General features: G+C 39.1%; 1 protein-coding gene across 2 annotated transcripts in view; it reads right to left on the reverse strand.

Moving 5' to 3' along the window:
* The window catches only part of TENM2 (teneurin transmembrane protein 2), a 216,416-nt gene that overhangs the window by 150,135 nt on the left and 48,647 nt on the right, over nucleotides 1-17,634 (reverse strand). For both annotated transcript variants that reach the window (XM_042452450.1, XM_042452449.1), the window contains exon 5: nucleotides 9,997-10,191. In XM_042452450.1, coding sequence (XP_042308384.1) covers nucleotides 9,997-10,191 — 195 coding nt within the window. The remainder of the gene's footprint in view (nucleotides 1-9,996; nucleotides 10,192-17,634) is intronic.

The raw sequence follows: 17,634 nt of genomic DNA on the forward strand, positions 1-17,634 counted from the left end.
TAGAAATATCTTTTCCTGCACAGAACATGCTGTTTTCTATGCAAATCTGGCCCAGAACACACAATTTCCTGTTCAGGAAATAGCCTTTTCTGTGCAGAAAATAATATTATGGGGTATAAATATCATTTTCTGCACGGAAAATGCTGCTTCCTGCACAACAAATGCTGCTTTCTGTGCAAAACAACCACCTATGGATTTTGCACAGAACACATCCCAAACTGCAAAGATTCTCATCAGTCCAGAATTCTCCTTGTCAGGATTTCTCTACACTAAAAAAACCACGCATTTCAACCATTTAAAAATATACATTTTGGAATATTCTTCCTATTCCTAATAAACTCATTACCTAAATTGTAATGTACAGGATCTTGTTTTGCCTACAAGTTGACCTTTATGGTCCCCTTATTCTAGCATTTTCTTGGCAAGGTTTATTTAGCAGAGGTTGCAGTTAATTTCATTGACTGCATTAACTTCTACTATGGCTGAGAGAGGTATATCTGCTTAAGGTTCCCATGGTTCACCAGGAAGGATTCAATCTCTGGTTTTCCAGAGTCCTTAAACCACCTTGTCACACTTCCTCTTGTACTGAACTAAACTGTAATCTTGAAAGCTGACTACATGCATGTTGCTTGTCCCAAATACCAGCTACTTTATGAATAATATAAAGAGGAAGAATGATCCATAGTATCATACATCAACCCATTATGTTTGGATCATGACTAAGGCCCGTTACAGATGGGCTAAAAAGTACACGCGGAGCGCATACTAGGGTTAAGACGGGGCGGTATGTGATGACCGCGCCGCCTCCAAACGAGGCGGTGCGGTTGTGATGTATTGGGGTCGCAGCAGGGCGCCTAGGGCGCCCTTTCCGCAACCCCGGAAAGAGCTCCGTTTCAGAGCTCCTTCCTGGTTTGGTCTGCTGGGCGCAGGCTTCAGACGGCTGCGCCCAGCGGACCAAAGGAGAAAGGGGCCAAACAGCCCCTTTCTCCTTCTCCCCGCTGCCGCGGGGTGTCCTTGGGGCTTGAAGCCCCAAGGACACCCCTTTCCAGGCTGCGGGGAAGGGGCCTTTTGCCGCTTCCCCGCAGCCCGGAAAGCGGAGGATCGGGGCTTCAGCGGCTGCCGGTCTGGCTGCTGAGGCCCCGATCCGGCGGGGAAAGGTGCGCCTACAGGCCGCCCGAAAGGGGCTGTCTGTAACTCGCCTAAGAGAACTAACAGTTTCTAAACAGGCTTATAGATCTCCCAAAACTAGTTATTTACTACAGCTAGTTTAAATATATATATTGATTGCTAACAACTATCCACTTTTTCTCTAACTGTACCCAAACTGATTATCATCATTTATTTTACTGACTTACCTATTACAAAACTAAGGCAAACTGATCTATAATTTCTGGTTCTTCCTCTCCAACCTGACTTCCAGGAGCTTTCAGAGATAATTGCTAATGGCTTTGCAATTTCTTAAGCTAATCCCTTCAACACCTCAAACTATATTTTATCACATCATGTTGATTTAAATTTATTAAAATATGATCTATTCATTTCCTGGTCTGACCTGTACTCCTTCCTTCCTTGGTTATCTTTATCTTCTTATAAATGTATCATTTTCCTTGAAAACTGAAGCAAAGTAGATGTCAGGAAATAGGTTTTTTTTTATATATGTCTGACTGCCTCCAAGTAGAAATGTTGATCTGTGTTATCTTTTGTCTTCCTCTTATTTTAGGTATATATACTCACACTCTTCTGATGTATCTATAGTTCTTGTTAATTTTAATTTGATCTATGCTATTGCCAGTATGATTCAGAACAAATACATGTGCTGTTTGGCCCTTTATATGCATTTTCAGAGCCATCATTTTTTTTTTCCTTATCTAAAGTAGGGACACGGAAGCCATAACCCTTCAAGGTCATCCCCATCAGATCCTGCCATTTTGGCTATTGGTGACAATAATGGTACAGAAGTTTATCAGCATACGAAAACCCACATGTTCTCTACCTCCATTCTAAAGTACTGATATTCCAGTCCTTATTTTTGTCATCTTTTGACATTTTGCTGTGTGAACGAAACAACCAAGTCACCAAAACAATATTCTCAAGGCATTCATTGGTGTGTTGTGGCAAATTTGGCCATTTTTTTTCCTGAAGAGATTTGTCATTGCCTTCCTCTGAGGGTGCGAGAGTGTGACTTACCCAAAATCATCCAGTGGGTTTTCACAGATGAATGCGGATTGAAACCCTGGTCTCTTGAAGTCCTAATCCAACATTCAAACCAGTACTGAACACTGGGTCTCATGCTGGATTTTTTTAAAATGGTTTTAGTTCTACAGATCATTTATCTGTATTTTTAAAAACACTATAATTTTATATTTATGTCTTTGCATGTTTGCATTTTTATCTTGGTTTGTTTTAATTTTTGAAAGCCAACTTGAATATCAGTTTTGGAGAAAGGTGGGATTTAAGTTGATAACATTTGGTGTTTCCATAAGTAACCAGCATTTTGTGCTGGTTATGTCTTGTGTTGTGTTGTATTGTGTGTTGAATGTTGGATCCCATTACACAAAATTGTGTAAGGCTGGATACTGACATGTAGGTACTATCTTTATGATACTAATAAACCAGCAGGCAGTGAGAGTGGCAGCTGGAAGACCGGGTAGTGATGGAAGCACAACCTGGTACTATTGAGCTGGCTTTAAGGCATCATCTTAGTGGGAGTAAGGTTATGCTAGACTAGCCAAGTACTTCGTTCAATAAATCTAATATGTACAAATAGGGAACCACTGTGATTTTAGAGCTGTATTACTGTGTCTTAATTGTTATACCTAGATATTGTTTATTAAGTGTGACGTGTAATGGAAATGGGGCAGCAATCTGAGCTGTCCAGGGCAGAGGGAGATATGGTGATGTTAGAGTAACATGTTGTTACAGAGGAAAGAGAGAGAGAGAGAGAGAGAGAGATTTAAGACCTATCTTACCTTCCAGTCACCAAGCCGCACACAAAACCTCACCTTTCTCCTGTGTAATGCCAGGTCAGTTAAAAATGAATCATACATAATTTATGATCTCCTCAAAGATGAAGAGGCTGACCTGGCATACTTTACAGAAACTTCGCTGGGAGATGATAGTGACCCATATGGACTCAGGCTCTCCCAGCCAGGTACTGTGCTAGTGAGCATGTGAGGGAAAGTGGGTGGCGTTGAAGTCCTGGTCAATAGATAGGATCAAGACCTGACTAGGACTATTGACAATCGCTCCCAAACGTCCTCTCCAACCCATTACTAATTGGGCTTCATGGAATACAGGTGACCTTAGGGAGCTGAAATGGGAAGGATGATGACTGGAGCACAGATGGAGGAAAACGCAACTTCTATCTGACATGACATGCTATAGAGAACGTCCTCAAAAAAGGTGCCGTTCTATTCCCAATGCTATTCAATATCTGCATGAAGGCTGGGAGAGATCATCCAGAGCATGCTGATGACACCCAAATATATTTCTCCATTTATTCAAAAATAGCCTCAGCTAAGGATAGTATGTCTCCTTTGAATGAATGCCTAGAGGAGATAACATGCTGGATAAGGAAAAATAAATTGTAGCTGAATCCAGACAAGACAGAGGTTCTTACTGTTGAAGGTCCTAACCTGGGTCTGGAGGTCAACCAATTCTGGATGGGGTTACACTCCCCTTGAAATATTGTGTTGGCAGTTTGGGGGTGCTTCTGGATCCATTGCTTCAAATGACAGCTCAGACAGATGTGACAGCCAGGAGTGCTTATTATCAGCTTTGGCTGATACCCTGGCAGTGCCCCTACCTAGAGCTGGAGGACCTAAAGATAGTAGTTCATGTGCTGATAACCTCTGGACTTCCTTAATGCACTGTACATTGGCTACCTTTGTACCAAGTTTGGAAACTTCAGCTAGTTCAAAACAAGGTAGCCAGATTGATTAATGGAACATCTAGTGATCACATTACACCAATATTAAATTAACTCCACTGGCTGCCAGTTTCTGGGCAATGTACAAAGTGTTGGTTATTACCTTTAAAGCCCTACATGGTTTGGGTCCAGGTTACCTACAGGATCATCTTCTTCCATATAATCTGCCCCATATGCTCAGGTCGTCTGGCAGACATTTACTCCAGTCAGCCAGGACTAGGTTAGCAACTATCAGCCAGAGGGCTTTTTCTTCAGGCATCCCTAGACTGTGGAATGACCTGCCAGAAGAGATTTGACAGCTGAATATTCCATCTGAATTCAAAACAGCATTAAAGACCAGTCTCTTGTGGGAGGCTTACCCAGATGATTTTTAAATTGTTAATTTTAAAGGATGAATTTTAAATGTGGATCATTTTAAAATGTTTGTATCTTGTCCTTTAAATTGTATGCATGTCCTTTAAAATTGATGTGTATTTTAATTGATGTGTTTTAAACTGATGTGGTGTATCTGTTAATTGTTGTTCCCTGCTTCAATTCCTGGGGAGAAAAGGGTAAGCTGTTATCGTCATTATCATCATCATCATCATCATCATCATCATCATCATCATCATCATCGCCAATGAAAGTGTTGTAATTTGCTTTCTGTAACCAGCCCATGTCAACAGTATGACTACAATATTCTGAATCACATGAACATTCTGAACATGCTTCAAAGGCTGTAAGAGTGTCCCTGTAACAGAAAAACATGGTTCTTCATGATTTCTGTATGGTATATAAACAAACTACTATTCAGTCACAGAACACATCAATGGATAAATGACTTGACATATAAGTTGGTTTGGGGAGAACTGTTGTAAAAATCATGTCAAATCAAATTTGTGTGCCACTGGAACGGCCTTAATTGCCAGACCAATGGTTTTTACTTTGTGATCTACAGATGCCAACAAAAGCTTGAATTGAATGGAACTGATGAACCCAATGTAAAACTTATGCAAATAGAGGAGGATCCTGTTGAATCCAACTTTTAACTATGTTTCTCTTGCTTTGTGCCTTCCTGCAAGGCAGGGGTTGGACTGGAGGCCCTTGTGGTGTCTTACAGCTCTATCCTTCTATGAGTCTTCAGATGTAACTTGATAGAGTGCAAAGAAAATGCGGAAAAAATGAAAATTGTATATAATGTATTCCCCCAGGACAAAACAAAGGGCAAGGACCCCCCTACTGTAACAATGTGTTCTGTGATCCCCCTGGACTAGGAATTAGATGTAAAAAGTTAATTGCTTGATCACAAAAGTGACAAGAAAAGTGAATGTTAACCTAACCGAATTTGTTAATTCCACTCACTTTCTACCCCAAATTGCAATGAATGAAGCTTGACAAGTTAGCTAGTCCCTTTTTTGTGTGCAAATTTAATAGAGCAACTGTGTTTATGCAGCAAAATTGTAGATCACAAATATCGATTTTAATGCCATGGCCATTTCAGGTAAATTGTTTGAACGATATGACTATGATGAATATCTGAAATAAAAAGCTAACAGGAAAGAAAAATGCTGACCTACAGTATCTAATTCCATTTCCTAGCTGGAAAGTAGCATATGAATCAACCTGGACCATTCTTTTGAGAAACACAAATCAATAGAGAAGATTTTAACTTAAAATAAAATAAAAAAAACCTCAGTTGTTTATTTGTTCTACTGTTGTATTAAGTCCTTAAATAGAAATGAATAACTTTTTTAAACTGTCAAGAAACTGCCTAACCATTAATTTTATACAACACCACATTCATGATATTGTTGGAGAACTGTGTACAATATTTGTAAAAAGAAAGCATATTAAAGAACCAGTGCCAATACTATGGAATTTTATTTTATCAAATGATGCATGCAAAAGGTTATTTTAACCTTACTTGTCATGTTTCTTCACCTTCCATGTTTATCGGTAAAACACCTTGCTTTCTAAAATCCATTTATCTTTCAAATCCCTCATCCTTCCATGATTCTGATTAAATCATTTATTCACTCTTTCTGAACATACACATTTTTAGAGGTCAGACTTTAGTGATCACAATGTCTTTAATAAGAATAGTACCTCATTAATGTACTACACTGTCTCAAGAAACTTATGGTATTTCTTTTGTGGACTGTGATAACTTTGAGGTGAAACTAGTTTGAAGGAAGGACATTAAGGTAACCTTGTAAAGCAGAAGTAAAATGTTTACATACATATGCCTGGGCATACTATCAATAAATGTCTATAGCAAAGAGTGTTAACTGGTTGTCTTCCAGATGTTATTGGCTTGCAACTCCCATCAACCTGAGATAGCATGGCCAGTGGTGAACAATGATAGAAATTGCAGCTTAATATTCAGAATGAATGCATAAAGGGGCTCTTAGGGATAAACAAGATAAGCCCATTGACTAGATGCTACATCTAGTGCATCATTCATATGTCATTTTTCTTGTGGAACAATGTAAATAGTCTTACTCATGCATTCCAGTTTTGTTATTCATACTTTGAAATGGCATCCATCCACATCTGTTCTGGATTTTACCAGGAGCTGGTGGCTGAGGAAGGGGGTGTTTCCCCCATTGCTGGTCCTGGGCTCATCCTCCATGGTCTGAGTGGGAATGCCGCTTTCCTCTTGGGAAGCCCATGATAGCTACCCGTAGTAAAGGGTGTGTAGGGAAAGAGGAGGAGTGTCTCCTTGTAAAGAAGGTCAGGCAGAGCCCCCCCCCCCCATGAGTCAACGATGTGAATGTATTCAATGCCCATTCAAGATATGCTTAGTTTAATCTGGGCCTGCTCACAATGTTATTCACACTGATGACAATGTGAATCTTTTATCAAAATCTGGGGAAAGACTTGGTGTTGAATACCCTGGGTTAAGTGGATTTTTTTGGTACCCCCCCAAAAAAAACCCCTCTGATTCTACTTGGATTATTTTCATCATGTGAATAGGGCCAAAGTGTGGGGTTACGTGTATATGGATGCACATGCAGAAGTCTCCCCAGGGATCTCATCCCCATGGAGCTCTATGTGTGTACACGTGTACACTTGTAGGCCCTTTATACTGATGCCGAACATGCATTAGTTGTGGGCAGGGTCAATGTACACATTGGTATCAAGGTGGTGGGGTAGTCATGCTTGCTCAAAAGAGTTCCTTATTTTATTTTATGCATTCAGTTGTAAGTATAAGAGTACTTATATCAAACACAAAAAGCTACCACTTACTTTCCTAAACCTAAAATTATTATGTACCATGCACTGTAATCCACATAACAACAATATAATGATAGATATTTGCAGGCACTTTATGCAATGAGGTGGCCATCATCAATTTATCACTCTCCTTTTCTCTATCTATAAACACACACATACACAAGCATAAATATACCACAATCCACTCTGGATATTAACAACTTAGGTAATATGTTAAGCTATTGACTTCAGTGAGGTTTAGGTCAGATACTGTCTCTGTATATCATCCATGGGAGAACATAATATGACAGCCATTTATATTCCATCAGCTTGTGTAAAAGAAGAGTCAGGATATGAATAGTGTACAAGAAGGATCTGAAACCAAAGTCTACAGTCCTTTTCTACTGTCTGAATGCTTCTAGGTTACAAGGGATAGGGCTGGGAGAGACACTTTATTTTCTCCTCCCCCTATCCCCCTACCCCTAGATGGCTGGTAGTCCAAATCTGAGTATTTTATAACTAAAAAGCAGGAGGAGTATATCATGTAGTTTTGGAGATGGAAAAGGCATTCTGGATATTATGTGGACAAATCTTTGCTAGAAAGTCCATGCATATGGATCTTCTATGTACAACAGCTAGAATATTTAACATTCATATGTTTGCCTGTTGTATAGATTCCTGAATTGTTTTCTGTTCTCCAGTTCTTTATGTTTTCCACATTGGTCTCTTAGCACCGTGTTCTCTGTTTCTTTATTTTGTTAGTAAATATATCTCTATATAATTTGGTGTGTGTGTGTGTGTGTGTTTTATTAAAAGAAGCCTAGTTCTAAATCCAGTGTCTGGCTGGCTGGTTATTCTACTGAATTTTTATTATTATTTTGGTTTGGGACTCTTGGAAACAAAGGATAATATGTTTTTGCCCTCGTTGTCAAGAAGCCACAAGGATGCCTTGTGAGGTCAATGTTTTCCCTGATGCAGGCTGAATTGGACAAGGATTGGTGGAGGTACTATCTAGCAGGATTGTTGATGACCCTTTAGCTTACCTAGAGGGGCTAGTAAGGGCGTTGAACCCTGATCATTCTCTAAAACTGGCCCCAGGCAGTACTCTGGCTGCATTGTGGACCAGCCAATGTTTCCAAGCCTGTTTTAAAGGCATTTCTTAGTAATACAGATCAGATGGAAGTAGGACATCTGCCCAGACCTGACATCACCAGGAACAGAAATATGAGGCTTTGCTAGCATATTCCTAACCACAACCAAAACCTGGGCATCCAGCACTGAATCCATGAACATTCACAAATTACAAACTTTTGTCTTCAGGGTGAATATAATTCTAACCAGCCCAGGCTAAATCACTACTGCCTGAGGTTTCTTCCAACATGCCAGAACCACTTCTGTCTTATCTGGATTATGATTCAATTTGTTCACCTTCACCCAGCTGATTACTGACATCAGGTGAATGGAAGCTGGCCTTGTTATCTGACCTCAAAAATGCTTTTGCATGTAAGAGTGGAAACGAGGTTCCTGGCTTCACCCACATGGCCAGCCAACCCCTTCCTACATAACAGGTTGTGACTGGGACCTACAAGTTGAACAGTGGTAGTGGCAGCTAAGGGGGCACATGGCCATCTTGCCTACTGGCTGTTGTGGTGGAGTTTATGGGAAAGTCCACTGCAAAGAGCCATTAAAAAAAAAATACAGGTTAAGGGTCTGTTGGACTGGGGTCAGGCTGGATCTGCCAGAGTGATCTGTCTATCCCCAGTCCGGAGCTGTAGACCTGCACCATCTAAACAGGATGGCACCAAGCTAGGACAAACATGGGCCTTTTGGTCTGTGTGTAATGTCCTTTAGCCGTGTCAAGATATTTTTTCTCTCCTTTGAGGAAATGATACTTAATGAGAAAACAATGTCTGTACTGCAAGATGCACTTCCTGTTTGCACATTTAATAAGAAAGTAGAACAATATGGAACATTTGATGACAATGGGATATATATATTCTACAGGCAAATGACTATTTTGATTGCTTTGAGTGTAGCATCCTTTTTTCTGGAATAAAAACAAAAAAATATACTCCTGAACGCAATATTAAAGGAGAGTTCTCCTATTTATGGCACAGCACACTGCACAAAAATTAACTGAATACAGAAATCATTAAATGCTTTATTGCTGGCCATATTTGGTCATGTTCAATTTCAATAGTTAAAACTTTTCTTTTTCCTTTCCCTGCCCCCCACCTCACTCCTCTGCAAAAAAACTCAAAGCTACTTAAATGTTCAATAGAAAGTGCTTTTTAGAATTCATTAAATTGCCGTCCTTTCTGTGTACCATCTACTTTCCTTTAATTCAATGTGATTGCACGTAACAAGAATAATTTACCCTACATGAGGCCACTAAGTGACATGGATACTTGTAGTCTTTCAAATTCTGTTCCTCTTTTTTTTTTTTGGAATTAATTATGACTGAAGTGTTTGCTTTTATGGGTTTCCAATTACAGCATTTTGTATACCATCTTTTTTATTTGTTTTGTTCTACATTTTTCATTTTAAAAATGTTCAATAAATATAATCCATACACAAAAAGAAAGAAAAGATGGATTTGGGCTCTTCAACAAAAGAATTACTCAGATTTACCTGTGGTATATTATTCTTCAGTTGGTAGAATTATTAGGACCTTAAGTAATTGGGGAAAAACCCCACAGAGTAAACAAAAGTTCCACCAGCCAATAATACTGGAAGCACTGAATTCCTAAGCTTCTTGTCCAGTACTATTATATTTGTTGTATACCATGGCATTGTGGAGTTTTTCCTTTTGTCCTCTCGCCCCCTTTACTCAATACAAGCTGCAAAAATATAGTTTCTATTGTAACATTTACCTTCCTCACAGTTTTCTCCTTTGTAGCCAACAGAGCAGACACAGTTCCCTTCAATGCAAGAACCATGGCCCCCGCATGAAGGATCAATACACTGGCTGATGGGTACATCACACTCTGGCCCTTTCCAGCCACTGTAGCACAAACAGGCTCCTTTGGTGTATTGTCCATTGCCACTGCACAGAACTGGGCACGCAGCTGGAAAATTGAATGGGAGAAAGAAAGATAACAGCACGTCATGTATATATATCCACACTCAAACTGTGTAAAAGGGTAACAAGACTTCAAATGGTGATTTAATAGAAAGTGCAAGTCATGCTGTTCAGATTTATCTTTCAGGAACTATAGAATTGTAGATATGAGGCAGATGGTAATAAATTTTATTGAACCACCTTCTCTTTGCTGATTCAATTTCACAAATACAATTCCAATGAATAGGACCACCTTCTCACTTTGTACAATTCATAATCTGCAACCCACCATCTCAAACAACACATCTTGGTATTGAAAATTAATGACTATAGTTTTCATTTAATAATAAATTTGGATACATTGCTTAAAACATTAATAAAATTAAAATAAATTTACTTTTGAAATTGGGATCAAAATAATAATATGAAAGATACATAGTGAACTGGTTCATCTGTAATACCAAGGCATGCTTTCATGTATATGGACAAGCTGGAAGGGCCATAAACAAAGTCACAGTGTCTTCCCAGACTTAAGACACAGTTTTTATGAAAACTAGTTTGGTATTTTGTATCTGGTATAAAATAAACACTGTTCAGTTTCCAAACAAGCAACTTTCACTTGGACTCATTTCTCTCTATATATATATCAGATGAGAACCAGCCAATTAAAATGAACAAACTTTTAAAACAGAAATAATTGAAATGTTATAGCTGTAATTAATATATGTCATTAATATCCCTTTCATTATTTATATCTATCTGAAATCTTGTATACAGGTAAGCCTGCATATAATATATTGCCATGAAGGCATATTAATAGCACATTTTTATATTTGCAGAAACAAATTTATACCACTATATACAGAAATATATACTGATAATAAAATGTAGAGTTTTTGGGAGCAAAAAGTAACAGATTCATAATTAAATCACAAAACACAGAAGCAGCTTTCATTATTGTTAAGTGCCCTTCAGTCGATCTTGACTCATGGTGACCCTGTGGACAAGCCATTTACAAGACCCCTTGCCTTCCATTGCATTGCTTAGGTCCTCCAAATTCATGCCCGTGACCTCATTGATTGAATCTAGACATCTGGCATGCCGTCTTTCTTTCTACTACATTCTACCTTTTGTGCCTTCTCATGATGTGGCCAAAGTACAACAGCCTCAGTTTGATCATCTTGGCTTCTAGCAGTATTTCAGACTTGATCTGTTCAAGGACCCATTTGTTTGTCTTTTTGGCTGTCCATGGTGTCCTTAGCACTCTTCTCCAGCACCACATCTCACATGAATTGAATTTCTTTTTATCCACTTTCTTCACTGCCCAGCTCTCACTTCCATAGATAGTAAAGGGGAATACTGTAGCTAGGGTGATTTTAACTTTAATCCTCGATTGTCTATCTTTGTCTAGTTCTTTGTCTGATTCTTTGTCTAGTTCTTTCTTCATTGCCTTTTCCATTCCGAGTCTTCTTATCTTTTGGCTGTAGCCTCCGTTCTGATCAACGTTTTATCCAAGGAACAAGAAATCTTTCGCAATTTTGATTTCCCCATTGTCTATGTTGATTTTATGTAAATCCTCTGTGGTCATTATTTTTGTTTTCTTTATGTTCACTGCAGGCCTATCTTTGCACCTTCTTCCTTTGACCTCCCTTAGAAATTGTATGTGATGCATATTGTCATATGCATAGCTTAGATTATTTATGTTGATGGTATAATATCTCAGTATGGTGAATTAATACAGTCGGCCCTCCTTATCCATGGATTAAAACATCTGCAGCTTGAAAATATTTTTTAAAAATATAAATTACAAATAGCAAACCACTTTATATAAGGGACACCATTTTGCTATGCCATTATATTTATCATCCACAGATTTTGTTATCCACCGGGGTCCTGGAACCAAACCCCAGTGAATAACAAGGATTCACTGTATATCAGTATGATGAATAAAAAATAGTGGAATCACTATTCAAGTTATTTGTTTGCTCCATATTACATTGAGGATTCTGCTCTCACTATACAGATTGTGTAGTTGTGCTGTCAAGACTTTCAAAGATGTGAAGACTCCCTCCCTCCCTCCCTCCTTCCCTCCCTCTCTCTTAGCTTAGTAAATCAGGAGATGATATGTATGAAATATATCCTAATTTCAGCTGGGCTTTTGATATTTGTTCTCCACAAGATTCTTTCGAAAATGTGAGGAAATGTGGGCTGGACAGTGATACAATTGAATGGATTTGTAGCTGGTTGAAAGACCTAACCCAAAGACTGGTTGCTTTTCACCCTGGAGGGTAGTGACAAAATGGGTGCGCAGGGTTTGGTCCTGGAACTAGTGCTACTCAATATCTTTATAAATGACATGGATGAAGTAAAAGAAGATATATTTATCAAACTTTCAGATGACACCAAACTGAGATGGTAACTATACCTTAGAATATAGAATCAAGATTCAAGATGAATTAAATAGCTCAAATAACTGGGACAAAACTAGCAAAACATATTTTGAATATATATATATATATATATATATATATATATATATATGTGGGGGGATTCTACTTTTAGCAGATAAATTGAGATGTACAAATGTGGGATGGGTAATGTTTGGTTTGATAGTAGTATATGTGAAAAGGCTGTTAACAAACCACAAGCTAAACATGAGTAAAAGTATAATATAGTGGTAAATAAATAAATAAAACTGGTCAGTTCTAGGCTGTATGAACAGAAGTATAGTATCCAGATTAATGGAAGTTATAGTGCCACTCTATTATGATTTGGTCACATCTCATCTGGAGCATTCTGTCCAATTCTGGATATCACAATTTAAGAAGGATAGCAACAAGCTGGAATATGTCCAGCGAAGGGCAAGATGGTAAATTAAGGGAACCAAGACCTATGAGGAAAGATTGAGGGAATTGGATATTTTTAACCTGGAAGAGAAATTATTGAAAGGAGATAGGATAGTCATCTTCAAATAGTTGAAGGGCTATCATATCTATTACAGAATAAACCTGTTTTCTGTTCCTCTAGAAATAATGGATTGACATTACAAGAAACAAAATTCTGACAAAATGGTAGGGATAATGTCCATGTAATAAGAATCATTCAAAAGTGAAATTGACTACCTTGGAAGGTTTTCAGACATTTGATGGACATTTATGCAGGATGTTTAACTGTGGATTCCTGCATTGGCAGGGATTGGGACTGGATCACCCATGGATCCTTCCAACTTTAGAGTTCTACAGTTCCAATATGTATGCAGAGGTTGCCATGCTGATGATCTTGCAGCAACATAAATATGGGTCAGCAGTAGCAAGTCAGTATTATATATGTATTGATATGTATGTTAGAGTAATAATAGATTAGCTACTTTTCTAATAGAATGGATTCTGTACTCCTCTTAACGTCAGCTACTTCTCTAATGGCAGGAGTCCAGGCAAGAGTCCTATCAGTAGCAGCATCATTACAAGGACTCTAGAAAATATGGATGAAACTCAAAGGACTGGGCTATTAGATAATGTGATACAAATTCTTGCTATGTTCCTATTAAAAAAATAAATGGCAACTCTGCCAATTCAAGGCAGAGGTTCATTATTCCACAGACCACTGGGAAGTACAGTGTACAGATGTGCCATCATTTTCTTACTTGTGCTCTTCTATCTGACCCTTTGAGAATCTCTCCACAAGAGGATAATTAATTCTGCATCTGTAATAACTCAAGCCAGAACATTCTTTTAGCAGAAATTAAACTGCTGCTGCTGTGATATTGTATATGTTTTGCCCCATGAGAGAAATGGATTATGGTTCACTGTGCTGTAAGCTGAAACCTACAAACTTATTATCTAGTCTTGAAATAAATTTTGGTTGTTTATAGAAAAACACTTCCCAACTATGTCACCCATCTATTCTCCCTTGGAAATGATAAGCAGGAAATGAAGACACCTGGTGTCCCCATCTGTCAGAAGTATTTATTGTCCTTCTGTCAGAACACTCCTTTTAAAAAATTACATCCTTGTTATGGAGTACATGTACTCTCCAATCCTAAAATCCAGAACCATTTAAAATAAACTTTCTAGAAATAAAACAAAACAAAACATTTTGTTATTCTTAACACATGTGCATACACATGCACACACACACATATATAGCACATTTCCCAGACTCAATTTTTTCTCCCCATTCTAGCCTTAAAACTAATAACTCTTTAGTTTAATGGAAGGAAGCTTCTAGACTTCGAGCCTAATATGGCCTCCTGTGGTCTTGAGTCCAGCTCATAGAGCTCTCAAGGATGGCACCTCCCCAAAGTTCACCCTGTCCCTGTGCCCCTGGAAGAGGAATGGGCTATAAGAATGATTGGGCTGTGTTTTTGAAGCTGTGGCTCATTTACTTTGCTCTTCTCTCCTACCTCCATGGCACGGGAGACAACGGATTGAAGTTGGGTCATTTGATGGTCTCCTTAGAAATAGGTGAGTCCCATGAGCTGGGCTCATTTCTCATAAAAACAAACAATAAGAACAACATGAGCCACATAAATAGGATAAATCATAGCATGACAAACATCATCTTGGTTGTTATAATCCTCAGTACTCCTACTGAAGGGAATAAAAAACAGAACAGGCTAGCAGGCAAACATAAATAAAATGCCTAGCAAACACAAAAGTTGGCAGGAGGGTGTGATAGAAATATGCTAAATAAATACATAAATAAAATGTTTTGAATGGATCCCCCAAAAATTACAAAGTCAACATCAATGACAATGCACACACAATTATGCAGGCCAATGGGAACATAATATTGGGTCTCTGTCAGTTCTTAGAGTGCTGACTGAGTGCCCTTTATGCCTACTTGATCCCCTTTTGCAGATAAAAGAAGTGGGGAATGAAGCCACATGCACTAAGCTAGCTTTCAGAATGTTTCACACTCACTTCATTTTGTCTGTATGGGGAAGGGGAAAGGAGAAACAAAGTTGAAGAAGCTTAATCTAGTGGTATGGGTGGGGAACGAAAGGTTAACATCTTCTGTCCTGTGAGGAAGTTGGCAAAGAAAATCCAAGCCCTGTCTGCACTGGCCAGGATACCTAACGGCAGCCAGGACTTGTCTTGATTTCTGTAATGTGCTCTACATGGGGCTACCCTTGTACCAAGTTCGGAAGCTTCAATTAGTTCAAAATACAGCAGCCAGACTGGTCACCGATTCATCAAGGTTCTACCACATAACTCCAATTTTAAAAGATCTTCACTGGCTGCCGATTACCTTCCGGGTGCAATACCTTTAAAGCCCTACATGGCTTGGGCCCGAGTTACTTGTGGGAACACCTCTCCCTTTGTAATCCGCCCTGCACTTTTAGAACAACAGGGAAGAATTTGTTGGAATTACACACAACCAGAGTAACTTCCACCCCCCAGAAAGCCATTACTGCAGCTGCTCCAAAACTCTGGAACAGTCTCCCGGAAGAGATCTGTCTCACTACCTGCTTGGAGGCTTTTAAGAGGGCAGTTAAGACAGATCTCTTCCGGTGAGCTTACCCACCTGATCTCTTATAAGACATATTCTTCTACTACCCCTTTGACCTAGATTGAAACATCTCTCTCCTCTTTCACTTTGATAGTATCATTTTTAATTGTTATCTATTTTTATATTCTATTGTACTATATTGTTGTTTTTATTGTTGTGATTTGCATTTGTATATAGTATATTGTACTGGGTTGTAATCCCATCTTGAGCCACCTGGGAGAGGTGGGAAAATATAAATAAAAATTATTATTATTATTATTATTATTATTATTATTATTATTATTATTATTATTCCTTCCCCCCCCCCAGAAGATCCAGAGCCATGGGTAAGTTATTTAAACCTTACCTTGTAATGCCCTGGCTCATGTTCAAGACATGCTGGGCATCATGAAGACTGCCTGCTCCAGAACCAGCATTTGGGGCCTTCCATCATCCAAACAGAATGGGGAGGGGTATCCTTTTGTCTCATGTAGACAAGGCCCTAGCCTTTCACATGAAACCATTATCCCATGCCTGTGTTACATTATGTTTTGCTACCAAATCCTTAGATAGGATAAAATAAGATAGGATAAACTAATTCACATCCTATATTTTGCACCAGCAAATATAAATCTCTTTCAGAAACCAAGCGTACTTCTTTGGTTTGAAGCAGAGCTGCAAACACTGCTGAAAGTGTTCACTTTGGCAAGGCATGCTAAACGAATAAAATTCAGAAGTGGAGAATCTAGTTGACTGGTAACATCAGAGACGACAGGGCTCTATTCATTTTTTTAAAAAAAATCACACCACTCTTATTTTCATTCTGCTCAAGCCAACTGTGTTGCCAATAAGGCATAGATGCTCCTGCAACAGTTTCTCTTCTAAGAGACAGTTTTATCCTCATAATGGAAGAATTCAATCAAGTCCTTCTGCTGACAGAATTGCTTCCACAAATAAAACTGTGAGGTGAGAATATCTGACTGGATGTAGAGTTTGGGGGTTGAGAGATCCTTTGGGGCAGATCCAGTGGGAGAAGATCCTGCAGAGAGGAGACATTCTGCTGATACAATGCACTATGCCATCCAGTGTATGATCTTAACTATATAGGTTGCCCAGGTTATTTGTTTCCTATAATATTACCTGTGGCAAATAGAAATACAAAAATAATGTAATTACATGTTATATTGCTGTAATATTGAACTGTAATGAATTAGTGGGGGGAAATAGAAGAAGAAAGAATAAGCATGTGGAAGATGGTAGGGGAACTCTTGGGGTGAAAAAAGCCAGTAACATCTAGAGAATAGGAATAGCATACTGCAGATGTTGCTGCTTTTGTTGTTGTAGTGTGCCTTCAAATCTTTTCCTACTTTTGGCAACCTTAAGGTGGCCTATCGTAGGGCTTTCTGGGCAAGATTTATTCAGAGGGGGTTGCCTTTGCCTTCCCCTGAGGCTGAGAGAGTGTGACTTGCCCATGGTCACCCAGTAGGTTTCATAGGCTGAGTGGGATTTGAACCCTGGTCACCAGAGTCATGGTCCAACACTCAAACCATTACACCACACTGGCTCTCTATCTACAGATCTCTAATACTAATTTGAATATTTTCTAAATTTTGAAATGTGAATGGAAGCATAGTGTGGTTTTTTTGTTGTTGCTGTGTGCCTTCAAGTCAATTCTCCTCCCTCCATAACGGTCATCTTCTTGCCTGCGAGGGAGTTCACCAGGCAGGCCCAGCTCCATCAGGGCTAGCCTGGAAGAAGAGACTCCTCCCTCCATAACTGTCATCTTCTGGCTTGCGAGTGAGTTGACCAGGCAGACCCAGTTCCACCAGGGCTAGCCTGGAAGAAGAGACTCCTCCCTCCATAACTGTCATCTTCTGGCCTGCGAGAGAGTTCACCAGGCAGGCCCAGCTCCATCAGGGCTAGCCTGGAAGAAGAGACTCCTCCCTCCATAACTGTCATC

The sequence above is a fragment of the Sceloporus undulatus genome, chromosome 2 (genome assembly GCF_019175285.1).
Source record: "Sceloporus undulatus isolate JIND9_A2432 ecotype Alabama chromosome 2, SceUnd_v1.1, whole genome shotgun sequence".
NCBI lineage: Eukaryota > Metazoa > Chordata > Lepidosauria > Squamata > Phrynosomatidae > Sceloporus > Sceloporus undulatus.